The 16,397-nt window shown below is 35.4% G+C and overlaps 1 protein-coding gene across 16 annotated transcripts in view; it reads left to right on the plus strand.

The window, feature by feature from the left end:
* The window catches only part of Robo2 (roundabout guidance receptor 2), a 1,551,815-nt gene that overhangs the window by 1,531,446 nt on the left and 3,972 nt on the right, over nucleotides 1–16,397 (plus strand). For 5 of the 16 annotated variants that reach the window (XM_048422498.3, XM_085685684.2, XM_085685682.2 and 2 more), the window contains 4 exons: nucleotides 4,239–4,421; nucleotides 6,589–6,762; nucleotides 13,295–13,567; nucleotides 15,223–15,423. In XM_048422498.3, coding sequence (XP_048278455.1) covers nucleotides 4,239–4,421; nucleotides 6,589–6,762; nucleotides 13,295–13,567; nucleotides 15,223–15,423 — 831 coding nt within the window. The remainder of the gene's footprint in view (nucleotides 1–4,238; nucleotides 4,422–6,588; nucleotides 6,763–13,294; nucleotides 13,568–15,222; nucleotides 15,424–16,397) is intronic. The other 11 variants (XM_085685686.2, XM_085685687.2, XM_085685689.2 and 8 more) reach the window with 4 other exon arrangements.

Consider the following 16,397-nt stretch of genomic DNA (forward strand, 5'->3'; position numbering starts at 1 on the left):
CTGCGCTATCTAATAGAGTTCCTGGATTAAATATTGGCTAAAAAAATGGGTGGCCATAAGTTTTTGTAGCTCATAAAAATGGTAATGCAACAATTAGCAGGGTCGTATAAGAGAGCACAGACTTTACTCCAGCTTAATGGATCTGAGGGTAGCATTTGTCAGCAAGGAAGGGTTTAGCATAAATTGACATGTAAATGAATTGACGACTGATCATAAATTAATTTTAGTGCTGAAGATGTAATAGAGACACAGCAAGATGCCACTTTATCATGGCATTTTATGCTCAGTAACATTTAAGCAACTTAATGTCCTATGTGAGATTCTTCTTCATCAGCTGAAATTAATTTCAGTTTTTTTTCCTGGCCTTTCTGAGTTTTTAAGTAGAAGGATTTGAAAAGATTGAAGCTGTAAACACCAATAAATTTAACTTTGTGGCATAAATTCATTTTTCATTAAATGCTTAAATATGTATTGATTATATTTGTGACTATAATGTGTCAGAGTGGTGGGACTTGCTTGCAATTTGTAAAGATTCCTCAGCCAAGTTGTTTGTACCTAGTGTTGTCTGATTTTTACACTTGTGATCATAGATATGAAAGACACAGTTAAGAAAATGACATTCTCTTTAATCTGCCAATTAATGCTTTTCCTCTAATCTCTCTCTCTGACACACAAACTAACACACACACACACACACACACACACACACACACACCTTTGCCCTTTGTAATGATTTAAAGAAATATTTGAGTCTTTTTTAATGTTTAAGGGATAAGGGGAAACAGTTGCCACTGAGAGTCAAAACCAGTAACTGACAGAAATAGCTTCAGAATTTAATTGAAAGATTTTGAACATATAGCGCATAGTATGGTAATGACATATGTTCAGACAATTTGAACTGCCCGTGAATGTCCATATTAGTGAGCTTACCCCTGGTCCAGCGCAGTGTTTGTTAGAGAAAAGGCAATGACGGAAAAGTCTTATTTTCCTATGCCTTACGCTCCCTGCTCTATATTGTCAAGGAGCAACGACAACGAATGGTCTTCTATAGACTTTGCTTTGTATCATCAGGCTGCTCAAGGCCTAATGAAGGGACATGTTCATGGTGTGTATCTCTTCAGCTCTGAAGTCATCTATGCAGATCCTTTGTTCTGAAACACAAAAGTCAATAAACCAGAAGAGCAACTAAAGTGTCTCTGCTGTCTGACACCCCTTGGAAGAAGCACTGTCTACGCATTCTCCCAGAGAAGGGAAAGTTAATACACCAAAGAAGAACTTTGTGGGAAAACGGGGGAGGTTAAAGGCAGTCTATCTATTACAGTCTGGCAAATATGGGCATGGAAATTCACAGGAAGGACTCACTGCTGTAAAGAAATAAACCAGGGTGTTTTGGGAGGAAAGCAAAGAGATGACTTTCTATGTGGAGGCTGTGCAGAATGTCACTAGTGACGCTGCTGTGACATGGGCCTTTCTCCTCTGCATTTTATAGTATCTGAGACCTGATTGTAGACCCACAGAGCAGGCACAAACACTACAGATATAAGTACTTTGGGTTGCACACATTGGGAAAAGATTTGAATAAAGAAAATGTTAAACTAAATGTATTAATATGTGTGAGTATGACTAAGAGTCAAACTCAAAAATAAAATTGTGACTTGAAGCAAATTCAAATTACCACTTTCTTAATGTAGCAAGCATAACCAACACATATAGGTATATGTGTGCAATATGTATCTTATTACATAATATGCATCCACTTATATAATTAAAATAATATATATTACTATTTTATGTTGCTATTTTTAGACAATTTTATCATTATCTTCTATATCTCTAAATAATCAACAATAATTCACTAGTATTATATTTCATTTAGAAAGCAAATAAGTTTACTAAAATTTCAAGGATTGCTTATAGAGACATTGTTTTGCAAGTAAAATAAGGTAATTGGTAAAACACTACCTTGACCATTGTGGCATATGCCTTTAATTTCAACACTTGCAGGTCAGAAGCCGGCAAATCTGAGTTCAAGGCCAACCTGGTTTACAGAGTGAGTTCCAGGATATCAGGGCTATAAAGAAAAGTCCGTTCTTAAGAAACAAACAAACAAACAAGATATTATACATCACAAGTACTCATGCATAGAATTTATAGTGAAGACTAAAAGTGTCAGATGCATTTTATTCAATATGTCAGTCTTTATCCGATCTTCAGTATCCCTATATAACATATATGGGAATGAATAACAGGTAGTTTTTATCTCTAAAACTCTTCTTCCTAGTGAAAGTATGTGTAGCAAGTACAACCAAGGGACAGAAGCAATGTACTCTTAGATGCATAGGATTTAGGCAACCAGGGGCTGAGACCAATTCTAATCCAAGCCTGAAGGTGAAACAGAAACACGCCAACTAAGGGTTAGTATTTCATAGACACCCCGGATACTAGAGGTGGTGGCAATGCTGAAGTAGACCAAAGTGGTAGGAGAAAATGTGTGACTGCAGATACTGGAGAGGTAGGCAGCACTCCATACTATAAGGACCCAGGGACTCAGAAGTCTAGCAAGGATGTGAATGTGATGCTGGTAGTCTAGAGATCTTAAAACTGAGATATCAAAGCGGGTAAGTTCTTGAGAAAGAAAATGTAGATGACAATAAGGAAGACAGGAGGTATCACAAAGAAACAAGTTAGAATTGAAAGACGAAATGTGAGTGACAGAAAAAGGCCACGACTATTTTGATAATGAAAACAATAAAAATAGCCTGCAGAAGGGACAGGGTTTCAGATTCTGTAAGTCTATTCTCTGCTGTGGTTCCACAGTGTGTGGTGACTCCTCACTGAATAGCCTTGGATTCTTTTCCTTATCTCCTGTGACTTTACACCACACCGTCCTTTGCATCATTTCTTCTTTCATTGTGTTCTATTGGTCCTTGACATTGATCATTAGCCCAGAAAAGAATCTTCCACAGGAGGCTGGAATGCTAGTGTTGTCTTAGCTTCCTTACAGTGGCCTGCCACAGGGGATTTATTTAGAATGTAAACAGTGTGTCTGTGTGCTTTTGCCAATTGGAGTCGAAACTGTCTTATTCTCTTCTACCTAACACTATTTTATCTTCTCAGATTATTCATTGTCTTTGCAATTCTGCTTTCTCTCTGTTTCAGATGAGTGTGCTATGTCACTGATCCTTTCCTTAACATTTCAAGTACTTCAAATTGTCATGAAAAGATGGAGAAACAAAGAAAGAAAAACACTACCATATTAGATTTTACCCATTTCTTATAAATCTGTTTGTGTCAGTTAGAAAGCCTAACATGGATTTTATAAACACATGTTTGTGTCCCTTTTAAAAATATCCTGGATAAACACTACTTGGTGGTTTATGTATGATGGATTAATCACATAACTTAAATAAATACTTTGCTAATTACAGTAAATAGTTGGCTAAATTCCCACTCTGATTTTATTTAAGAAAACAATGAAAGCTGACTTTTTTTCTAGAACCTTAAGAAAATGTTACTTATATCTTAAAAGTACTTTGTATTATCAACACATAAAGTTGTAAGTTTTTCATTAACACTGTGTTTCATTTTGCAGAAAAACACACATTTATGTTCATGTTTATTTTAAAAGAACTGTTAGCATTGAGAAAAACTGGAGTTATTAAGCTAATTAAAAATTAAAGAACACATAACAAACTGTCATAATTAGAAATTCAGAAAAATAGTTTTTCTTATGTCCCATATTGATTTGATATTGTTTAGACACTTTATATATGAGTTTTTATTGTTTTTATGAGTAAATTTTATATTAAATTTTTCATATAGTTGATGGAATCTGAATTACCCTTAAAATACATTCACACTAAATTTTTTCACATCTGTTTCATTTCACTAGGTTACTTCAGTCAGATTATTTTTTCTTGATATATAGAAAGTTAAATATACATAGCAGTTGTTATGGAGAAATAACCATGTTATAGTTTAATCAATGTAAAAATTAAACTAATTTGAATGTGTTTTGTCAATGGGCTACAAGCAGATACTGGTTTGAAATGGCCTTAGTTCTTTAGTGCTTAGAATGTTGGAAACATATAAGAAGGGGCATGTAATAAAGAACTCACTATGAAACTTTAAAGGAGCAGTGAGGAAACGAAATAAGCAACTTGCTCATTATACACTGTGTTACAGCAGATCAAATATCCAATATATACAACTCACTGGACCACTACATTTGTTTTTAGGTTCAATGGTAAATGGATGGGGCTCTGCATCTGATGAGGATCGTAACTTTTCTAGTCATAGATCTAGTGTAGGTAGCTCCTCAGATGGCTCCATCTTTGCCAGCGGCAGCTTTGCACAAGCATTGGTGGCAGCAGCAGATAAAGCTGGTTTTAGACTGGATGGAACCAGTCTTACAAGAACAGGTTGGTAGACTCCCAGTCAACACTCTTTGCATGAGAGTATACTGTACTCTGGACACTGACCTTTCCTTCTATTCTCTCTTCTCAGTGAATCTAACTACAGGCTTTTTTAAAATATGCATGAACACAGCTGGATGGATGCTATGTGATCAAAATCTTCTTTTGATGCTAATATTGAAGAGCCAAAAATAGGCTCCTACTCACTATGTTGCATCTCATCCATCCTTTCTCTTCATGGTTCTACTGGTTAATTGCACTGTACTTCCTTTTCATATTACAACAAAGGCACAACTAATATTGACATTAAACCTTCAGTAATTCACACATTACAAAACCTTCACAAAATCAATACCGAACCTGGTGATTAAAATAATTCAACTTTTATCTCCACTATGGTGCCTTGCCCCATTTCTTTCTGCAGAGGCAATCTCTGGGAAGGCTTCCCCAGCATGGGGTGAGTGGGTCTAAGACTGCTGTCTAACACTTCACTTGGCTGATGGTCCTAATGGTTTGACTAAGATTTTAATACAATAATTTATGACTTGTTTTAAAGGATGCTAACTAAAGATACACCAAATGCATTTGTGAGTTCGATAAGATAATATCTGTATGTGTATTGCTCTTTAAGGAAATTCATTTTTTTAACAAAGAGCAGTAAATAATAGCATTGAAGTCAAATTATATAATCGTTATGTATATTTCATGCCACAGCGGGAAGGAGATATGTAAGATTAACTCGGGTAATTTGTCAATAATTTGAAAACATGAATGTTTTGACAATAGCCCTTATATTTGTTTATGTACTTCCTTGCTGCATATAATAGGAATATGGTATGTGCATTTACTATGCTTCTTAAACAAAATAAACTCATGAAATATCAAATGCACTCAAATTTAATGGTGCTCAAATAGTGACGAAAAATTACTTTGAACCTTTGCTACACTTTCTGGCCATAAAATTATGTCTTGTACATTGTCTTTAAGTTTTACCATCAATATTTCTTTCAAGTGTGCATTAAGCCTTCTTCAAACAAAATGGAAGAATTTTTTCAGGCATTGCAAAGGTTTATTTTTATATAGCATCCAAATGCAAAAATATGTGGCAATATAACTGTTATTTGAATTTTCTTGCTTCATAAGACATAAGTCAGAATCTTTATGTTCCCTGAGTGCTTTCTTGTGGCATTTGCTATAGGTAGAGAAGGGAGAAGGTGCAAGGGAGCTAATAAATTAGAAGGCATAAGTGCACTAGCAGCATGTATGCTAATCGCTAATAAAGCATTAGGCAATATCAAGTCACAATGACTTAGGACAGTGCGACTACATATGATAATTTTGTATAAAGTGAAAATATGCACAAGAGAATAAATATGTGCACATAAACTACTCCTCTCTTACATAATAAACTTAGTACTAAAATAATTCACTGTAGAAAATGTGTTAGCTGACCTTTGCCCTGGAAAATATTCATATATTTTAAATTATCAAAAAATGGAGAAATTCATTTAAAAAAATTAAAGTATAGGGTCTATTCAGATATAATAATATGTGCAAAATACACCTATGACATTTTGCATAGACTCCTGCTAGCTTCTACACTGATCTTATTTCATCCTGCTAAAAGAGCTAGAATTCATTTGGGTGGACTCTATGTACTAAGGTTCTATATGCATCGCAGCAGACCCTTCACATAAAACTTCAAATGCAATTCTCAGACAATGTTATGATTCTAAGAGTAAAGCATGACTAATTCAAACAAAACAGTAGACAATTCATTTTTTTTAAATCCACTGTCTTAAGTTGAGAAATAAATGTGACATGCACTCGCCCAGATTTATGAAAGTCTTACGGAGAAAGATCCTATAAAACTATGATCAAGCAATGGGAAGCTTTCAGTTGGTGCACTTATTTCAGTTTGCTTTGTTTGAAATGAGTTTTCGGTGAGTAGGGTGTTCTTAGCATATTCAAAAATGGATGAATTCTAAGCAGGAGTTTATGCAGTTAATGGAGATAAGGAGCTGGCTTTTGTGTCTTTGAACAACATCTGTAGGTGCATTCACTAGCAGTAGGTAGTGGTAGGTAGTCTAGTAAGAACAGAGACACAAGACAAGACAAAAATAGAATGTTATGGGGACGTTCTCCATGTCCACTCCCTTGCTTTTCATTTCAGGAAAAGCCTTTCCCTCCTCTCAAAGGCCACGGCCCACCAGCCCGTTTTCTACCGACAGTAACACCAGCGCTGCCCTGAATCAAAGCCAGCGGCCTCGGCCCACCAAAAAACACAAGGGAGGAAGGATGGACACACAGCCAGTGTTACCTCATCGGAGGGAAGGGATGCCAGATGGTAGGTGTCTTGTCATAACTTTTATCTCCGTATGAAGAAATGTGCTTGGTGTTTTCATTAAATTTCAGTAAAGTAGCTATTGTAGCTTAGACGTTGCCTCAATACTCATTTGGCAATATGCCATGTTTAAGTAAAACAGAGTCTTTTACATTTATGTGGAATCTTTTATTATTACTATCACTATTACTATTATTACTATTACTATTATTATGTCTCAAGAAAGATCTAGAATGCAACTTTTCAAACTTTCAGCTCTTCTGAAAATATTCAGCATCTCATTTGAGGTGTAGGAAGGAAGCTGTGTGCAGCATGTGCTCCTGTCATTGTATCAGGACATCTACAATTGCATGTTAGTCTCGTTAGGGCTCCTTTTCCTTCAGATCAGTCTGTGAAGTGATTTATTAAGGTTTATCAAGTTTCTGAATTTCAGAACTAGAAGGCAGCCATAGGCGATGTATATGAAAACTTGCTTTGTTGCAGGATCTTCAATATGTGCTCCCGATCTTAGAAACAGCAGAAAAGATGGAAAAAGAAATTTGTTTCTCAGTTGTAAAGTCTAGAATATCCAACTGTGGGTTTCAATTGAGAGACTCCTTTATGGATGTAGACGGTGCCTCCTCATTGTGACCTCATATGAAAGAAGGACTCTCTCTGAGCCAACTTCATGATCTAATGACCTCACAAATGTCTCAGTTCCTAATATAATACCAATAAATAATAGGATTAACTTCAATATATGAATTTTAGATGCATAATTATTCTACCTATAAGAAAGGCTCAATATTGTTTTTTTTTTTACTGTTAAAATAGTAAATACTTCTGACTTTTTGGAACATGGGATTTACATTCTAAATCTACTGCTTGTTGAGTGAGTGTACCTACAAAAAAAATTTAAAATACAACTGGTGTTGCTCCGTTTTTAGAATGTTTGCCAAGCATGAAATGAAGCCTGAGATTGGTTAACAAACAATACATAAACTGGCACATACAAGTAATCCCAGCACTTGGGAGGGCTAGATAGCAATATACAAAGTTCAAGTTAGAGGAGAACCTGAGCAATAAGAAACCAGTTCTCAAAAACTATTAGTGCAAATGATTTTCAATCCAACTTTATTTATCCGTGAATTGGTGACTGGATTTGAACAATGATCTTTTGTTTAAATAATTTTATTTGCACAGAGTACCTAGTATTTGAGCATTTCACTAGATACTGCTAAGTTTTGGAAGACATACAAGCTCAATAATGATTGTTTTACTATGTCTACTGAGTACTCTTAGTTATATTATTTTCAGCTCCATTCTCATATCTTCTCAAATATTTATCCTAAACTATCACTCTAAGGCCTTCTTACTTAAAATATTTTAAATACTTACTGAAACCCTAGATACAAAGATAGATTTCTGTTCTCTTCTTAGAAACACCACCTTATATGTTCCTAAATGTTATCATGAGATCATTTTATTAAGTATGAAAAGGATGTACCTTGCTAACTGAAGGCTAAAACCATTTGTAGAAATTCTAAAATATGATTGTCTGGTTCTGATGTAATTGTTTGAGGTAAAACCCACTTACTGTTTTTTTTTTAATCTTGGATTAGAGAAGCCACAACCAGTCAGTGGGCATCATACTTACAAGTGTGGAGTTAAACTTTAGCCAGAAAAGAATAATGATGGTTTTTGTCTTCATTTTTGTTCGGGAGGAATTCAGCAGCCATCACTGTACTTTCTTTCAATCTCATCATGTTAAGATGCAGAACACCAAGCACGTTCGTTTCATTGTCCCTCCTTGTTCTTTGGGAAGGGTTTTCATGGAATATGGAAGTTAAGGATACAGGTGTATTCACAGATGGGGAATTTGCTAACCCATATGCACACACAAAGAAACTGTTTATAATCCTCTTTCTTCTTCAGACGCTCTGAGGATTAATTGATCACCCTAAGTAAATTGTAGTGTTGATCTCATTCTCTCAACATATGAACTTCTCTCACTGATATGCTCATTTTCAACACCCAAATTAATATGTATTCTTGATAAAATCATTCTGTTGCAGAAGGTCATTGCTTAGCAGCAGTTACTGTATACGCATTTTACATTGAAACTTTTGAATTATAGATTTTATAATCCTTATGAGCACATTAATTAGGATAATTATTGTTGGCTATTTTCTTTAATATTTAACCTCATCATCTTAGCACAATAACAGTCTTATTCTCATTGACACAATCATCTTTCAAGGTCAGATAACTTTCCTTTTACCAGTTAAACAGGCATTAGGATTTAGAAATATTGGGATAATCACTGTGTGTGTTGAGTGTGTGTGTGTGTGTGTCTGTCTGTCTGTCTGTCTGTCTTCCATCTGTAGGTATTGATGTTCACGTGTATATGTTGAGGGGTGCACATGTACTTGTGTGTGAGCTTGCTTGCCTCGTACATGTTTAAAAAAGCAGCTAATGATGGGTGTTTCCTTAAACAACTTTTTTTTTCTTTTTTTTTTGGTTTTAGAGATAGGGTGTTTCTCGGTTTCTGGAGCTCAATCATTGTTCATACAAGTTGGGTTGCAAGCTCCAAAGATACTCTTGCCTGGTTCTCCTTAGTATTGGGAGCTCATTAGCACTGGGAGCTCAGCAGCACTTGGAGCCCAGGAACATAGGAGTCCAGAAGTACAGGGAACCCACTGGGAACACAGAGGCACAGGGAGTCCAGTGTAGCACCTGCCTTTTCTTTTTCTATGTGAGTGCTGGAGGATTGAAATCAAGTCTTCATGCAGAGCAAGCATGTTACCCACTGCCCCATCTGTCCAGCCACCAGTAACAACAATTTTAGAGTTGGACTTTGTGGACTTGGAAGCTAGAATGACAGATTGTTGTTGATAGTAGAATGTCCTATAGCAAGAGGCACACCCCACTTCTCATATATCATTGTCAGGATTGCTGTCTCCTTGTGTAAAATCAACTTCTAAGAAAAGGAAGTGGTTTTCTCTGTGTCCAGTGAGAGGAATTTGGAATAATAAGAAATACCAGTTTTTGTCCCAAAGGCTATGTAAAAACCCACACACAGTTATGGACATGTTTTTTTTTTTTTTTTTTTCTGGTGGAATATCTCTTCTAAGATGGGCTGGTTCAATATAAGTCTCCGTCCCTATTAAAAAAAATATCCTGACCAGTTCTGGTAGATGGTAGGTTCCCCATCATTGTGTTTTTCTGAAATTATTTTCTCTTAAACTGTCTTTAATTCATAGAAAAAAATTCCTTCCTAGATCTGCCACAATTTAGATTTCTGCAATTTTATGAGCTCATTGGTCCCTTTAGTTAATGTTCATTGAGTGAACATATATTTTAGATTTAATTCCTTAATCTCCTGCATTTGATATCTAGTCAAAAACAAACAGAAGTTCACACCAATATAAATGTGTAATGTATGCAAATGGTGACTGTTGCCATGGATAAAGAAGCAATAGGAAATTGTAAAGTATTTAGGAGAAAGTATTTTAATAAAGGGAGTTTTCAGGGAAAGCCTCAACAACAGCTTGACATATGAGAAAAGACAGGAATAATGTGCAGAAAAGAATGATGCTTCTTTCCAAAGACAGGTCATCTTAGAAGTTGATACAGCAATTGAAATCCTGTTGCATATTTGATACTTTTTTTCTGAAGGAAGGCAAGCAGTATTACTGGAGCAAATAATATAGACTATGATGCCAGGCATGCAAGGAAGGAGTAGTGCTTACAGATCTGTATGCTGAGGAACTGTCATGGACTTTTACTGTATTTTGAATGGGAAATTCCTAGAAGACTCTGTGTGTGTGTGTGTGTGTGTGTGTGTGTGTGTTTGTGTGTGTGTGTGTATTCTGAAAAATACATGTTTATATCTTTAAGGTAGGAGGGTGGCATAATCATATATCTTAGTATTAAAAATATAATATATATTTAATATAAAAATAGTCTCTATTTTTTGTAACAAGGAATTAAGTACCCAACAGTGTAAAAATAGAGATAGTTGGAGTTCATAGAAGCAATAACTAAAGGTGGTTCATTCCAAGATGAGATCAGTAAAAGCAATAAGAAAGGTAAGATTTTGGAGATTGAACTAGTGGGATTTGTTAATATAAATTAATACCGGCCACCACCGTTTTGAATAGAAAGGGGTTCAAAGACTTTCCCAATTTGGGGAGTGAGAAGAATGGAAGTGTAGAAGATTGAGGGGAGAAACAGTGTCGTAGAAACGTATGTCTTCATGGGGTGACCCAAAGCGGTGTGGAAGTACTTCATGAACTCCTGAGCTGAGCTGGACCCTGGGAACACCATTTCATGAATTGGATCTTATGAAAAGAGAGACATAGGATGGAGATGCTTTATTTCTTTATGTTTCATCCCCATCCATTTACCTAAAAAATAAATGAGAATAATAAGGTACCTATGTCATTGGACTGTCATTGCTTGACAATAGCTAACCCACAGTAGGCCAGTGAGATACTCTAGTGAATTGACTTACTTGAAATAATTCCACTAAGAATTGAATAATGAATTTAATTTAAGTAAATGTATTATAGTATATACCTTTATTTTCCACAATCATCTATAATTCTGTCTCTTTCCAGTTTACTTCGATGTGCATGCATTGTCCCTTATTCTTAGAAGATAAAATCTCCAAGGATATTATATAATTACAAAGCTATACAATTTCAAGTCAAATTAAATAGGCATCAGAATTTCAGCTGCCATAAGCAAATGCCATTTTGGCCATTTTAGAAATTAAACAGCTCAGATGGAGAATAAAAATCAATGACAAGATATGTTATTTTAGAAACCAATACAATCCTTTCCCCTCACTGACAGACTAAGTCCAATAACTCAAATGAAATAATTAATTTGCATCCATAATAACACACAGCAAAGGAAGCCAGTATCGAATGTAAAGGAAACACCAAACTCATTAGATTATCATGCAAACAGATAACGCATTATTGCATTAGCTCTTCATTTTGGGAGAAATGTTCCAAATGCAATCCCATCCTGCCAGACAACATCCCTTTCTCATCAATGGTTTGTAGTTGTAATCTGACATGAAGACATTCGTGAGAGATGAGAATGCTACTTCAACTTGGAACCTCGAAGACAAATGCTCAACAAATCATTAGTGTCTTTCCAATGGATGATACTAATATTTTCCTCATAAAATAGAGAATAGAGTTTTACAATAAGGCCTCAAAGTAACCACTCTCTTCTTAAGAGAGCTGGCTTCTTGTGTATAAAACATTTGGCTTTGCCTATCTGATTTTATTAGTATTGTTAGAAACAAAAATGTATTTATAAAAAAGGAATGAAAAATAATCTTCTACATTAAATGGAACATTATTTATTTATTTAATAAATGTATATTGCATGATACATAAGCAACATAATTGCCTCATCTTAGGATGAGCCAAGAAGTTTACAATAGCTTGAAAGAAACATTAAATGATATTGATACAAATGAATGTTTAGAAAATTTCAAAGTCCTTAATCATGTCATTTTAGAAATAATATTAAAAAGATATAAAGGGAAATGTAACTTCATAATTGAAGACATTCAAAATATAAAGATGAAAATTTAAAGAGATAGTTAAAAGAAAATGAAAAATTAGCTTACATTCAACTTTTAGGTTTTCTTCATTTCCAAAGTTTCATTTTTAAAGCTCTTTCAGGCTAGAGTCAAACCATCCTGGGTATGTCCAGACTTCTCTAAAATGTTCTTTCAAAATCTTATCTCTTCCCCTCCATCTCTAATTCCCACAATACATTGTCTACACTAGTCACCATTTAGCGTATTCAATCGGTGCTCTGAACATTGGTTATTACTTATGAAAATTAATACAAGGGACGATTATAGTATATTAGTTGTAACTCATTAGCTAACTCATGAAACGAACAAGTAGGATCAGTTGTCAGGCAGAATGTTAATTGAATTTAATACAGTTAGCTTAACCCTTTGACTGTTGCTCACCGTGATATGCACTTGCAGAAAGACAGTCCTACGCCGCATGTGCTTTGGACTCTAGTCCATAATGTCTGGAGGATAATCTTTCCTGTGGAGATTATTTATAGAGTTTTTGTTCTCAGGGACTTTTACTAGTACAGATGCTAGAATCTGTAGTGATTTTTTTCCCTCATTGTATTTCTATCTTGAAGAGAGGGAGGTTGAATTTAAACCACAACCCGTTCTTTACCTTGAGTGTTAGCCCATGATATACTGCCAAATATATGTTCCCTGTTGGACAAATAGATGAAAAAAAAGTCGATTTTTAGCTCAAAGATGCTATGGCAAGAAGATAGAAGACAAAGCAGTAGCATGCATTTTGGATGCCATTAATTGATTCTTATTTTCAGTAAATACCTTCTGCATGGGTGATACTTGTAAGAGGGCAAGGGTTTTTTTTTTTTCCTTTTTGTTGATGTTGTTTTTTGATTTTTTTTTTCAATTTTTCAACTTGAAGTTAAACTTGTACTTTTCATTAAATCATAGTTCATTCTAAACATTATTCAAAATTTTTAGATCTTCCCCCACCACCAGATCCCCCACCAAGTCAGGGTTTAAGACAGCAGATAGGCCTGAGCCAGCATTCTGGTAACGTGGAAAATTCAGCAGAGAGAAAAGGAAGCTCTCTAGAGAGACAACAAGCAGCCGACTTAGAAGACACAAAGAACTCATTGGATTGTCCAGCTAAAACCGCCCTAGAATGGCAGCGTCCAACCCAGGACTGGATAAACTCTACTGACCGCCAAGAAGATACACGGAAAGCCCCACACAAACAAGGGGTTAGATCAGGTGTGTGCCGCACAATCCCAGGAATGTGGAACTACTATCACATGTTTGTTTCCTACCAGGTATTTTAGGAATGGCAATTGTTAATGGCATCTGGAACACATTTGTCTTAAATCTGTCCAAACTGGCATTCTTTGGCAGAGCTTAATAGCAAACATTCAGTGTGGCCTAGTCCACAAGTTAACCCTGCATAAGGTCTTTTATCTCAGAAACCTCCAAGTTTCATCAGCAATGCTCAGAAAATCGTTTGATGTTGATATCCTTTAACATTTATATTAAGTGTTTTTAAGAACAGTGAATTTCTTCTTTCATGTTAACTGGTCTACTTGACTGAAGTAGTCACTCATTTGAAAAGGAGCTCACATCTTTCAAAAGGGGGAATTAATTCAGTTCACAAAACTGCAAATAGTTGTCCAATCAGTATCATAAGGTTAGAAAAGGTGGAACTGAGTTCATATGCTCTCCAGCAGACTAAATGACGTTAAATATTAATATTTGGAAGAGTTCTTATTTATAAGAAAAAAACTCCTGGCCGTCTGGCAACATAAACTCTATAATTCCTGCTTGGATCTTTTTTTGGGGGGGGTATATCTATTACAAATATATTTTGGGGGGGAACTTCCACTTTTGTTTAGTATCTACTAAAAATGAGCACACAGACATTCACTTCTATAAAGCATTCCTTTATTGATTCTCTATTAATCTGTACTCGGTCTTGTCTAAGTATGTCTTTGCCACATGAATTTTCCACAATCACATTTTTTCATCAAATGATGCTCAAGTCTTGGAAAGCTCTTTTGTGAAAGGGCCAGAAAATGGCAATCACAATATTGAGATTTAATTAAATATTTTGGAAAGTTACCAGCTGTAAAAGAAATACAACCTGCCCCTTTTCATTAAAAAGTAGCTAAGGAATGAACTGGTAAATTCAATCAGATGTTTTATTCACTAAATAATGACATATACCCAGAAAATCAGAAGAAACAATAGCGGAGTTGAAAGGGATGGGAGATGAGAAATGACTGAAATAAAGAGAAGAGGAGCTCTAAGCATTAACATATTGATTGTAACACATAATTTATTTCTGGAAAGGCAATATCTAAAAAGAACATTAATACTTTATAATTAATGCTTGGTTCTCTTCTAATGAAACACAGAACCTTTCAAACAATGGATTTCTGGCTCAAGAAGTAAACAGAAATTTAGGATTCATATTTAATTCACTAATATATGGTTCTATTTCTAAACTGATTGAGACAATATTGCCATAATTTAAAATAAAACAAAAAAACCATGTTTCCTTAGTCTTAATGGAAAAATTAAATTGAGCTTCACAAAACTCCAGAAATTATTCTCAGACATTATTTTACTTTAGTAAAAATAATGGCTCTTTTAAGCAACACTCTGTTTTGATGTTTAAACCTTGAAAATCCTATTCTGTACTTATCCCAATCTCTTAATCCCATCCCTCTCAGTGTCTCCGTGAGGAAATGTTGTCTGCATGTGGAAATACCTTTAATATTCAGGACTGATTAAACTTCATAGTTTTAATTTTGCTCAAGAATGGAAAATAATATTTGTGTTTGGGTTTGAAAGGCGTTTTGCAGTTCAATTTAGTCTTTTATGATTTCTTTCTTTCTTTTTTTTTTATTTTCCAGAGGAGTCCTTGGTACCCTACAGCAAGCCCAGTTTTCCGTCTCCCGGTGGGCACAGCTCTTCGGGAACAGCCTCCTCAAAAGGGTCCACTGGCCCTCGGAAGGCCGAGGTATTGAGAGGTGGCCACCAGCGGAATGCCAGTGACCTTCTGGACATTGGCTATGTGGGCTCAAATAGTCAAGGACAGTTTACAGGTGAATTATGTAAGTCTTTTGGGTCATTTCAAAGGCCATCGTGATTCTGAAAGTATATTGGCCTGATGGAACCACTACATTTAAACATATTTCTGAATGATAGAAAATTTCCTCTGCTAATAAATAACCGAATTATTTTGTTCTGAATTGGTCATAAATTAAAGGATAAGGTTTATAGCAGTCAATGATGCAAATATTTCATTGGTATTTCAAGCTTATTTAAACTGTATACCATTCTTTTAATGCCTGAAATTAATCTTAATATTTAAAGTTAAACATAATTCATTTGATAGTGGGCCTCTTTGCCCTTTTTAACTGAGTACAATAAATAAAGGATGGAACTGAATGCAGTATCTACTTTTTGGCACTGAGATGATCTTACCTCTCTTGTTAGCTTTTGTGAACCTTTTTAGCAGTTCCCCCTAATTGAGTTGGTCTTTATTCTTACATTTTAAAAATAAACAGTCTGGGCAGTGGTGGTGCACGCCTTTAATCCCAGTACTCGGGAAGCAGAGGCAGGCAGATCTCTGTGAGTTTGAGGCCAGCCTGGTCTACAAAAGCTAGTTCCAGGACAGGCTCCAAAGCTACAGCAAAATCCTGTCTCAAAAAAACAAATCAATCAATAAATAAATAATTTAAAAAAGAGAACACAAATTCTTTCTACATCGACTTCCTCCCATGAAGTGTAGATCTGCTGGTGGTTTTGTGTCAGTGTTGGGAACTAGTTCACCCATGTGATGAAGGCAGACTACTGACAAAGCTTCAGAGTTCTATACGAATCTGAATTACTACCACCAGTTACGGCTAAGTTTGTATTATGACTTGCTTATAACTTATGCTACAATTCGCACATGTGTGAGTTCTTTCTCTCTCTCTCTCTCTCTCTCTTTTTTACATACTTTATGTATCTGTAGTCTGATAAGTACTACAGGAAAGCCTCCATGTGCATCACAGAGCTGCAAGCTTCCTAGTACCTCCCTGCC

This window comes from Myodes glareolus, chromosome 2 (assembly GCF_982192425.1).
Source record: "Myodes glareolus chromosome 2, mMyoGla1.1, whole genome shotgun sequence".
Lineage (NCBI taxonomy): Eukaryota > Metazoa > Chordata > Mammalia > Rodentia > Cricetidae > Myodes > Myodes glareolus.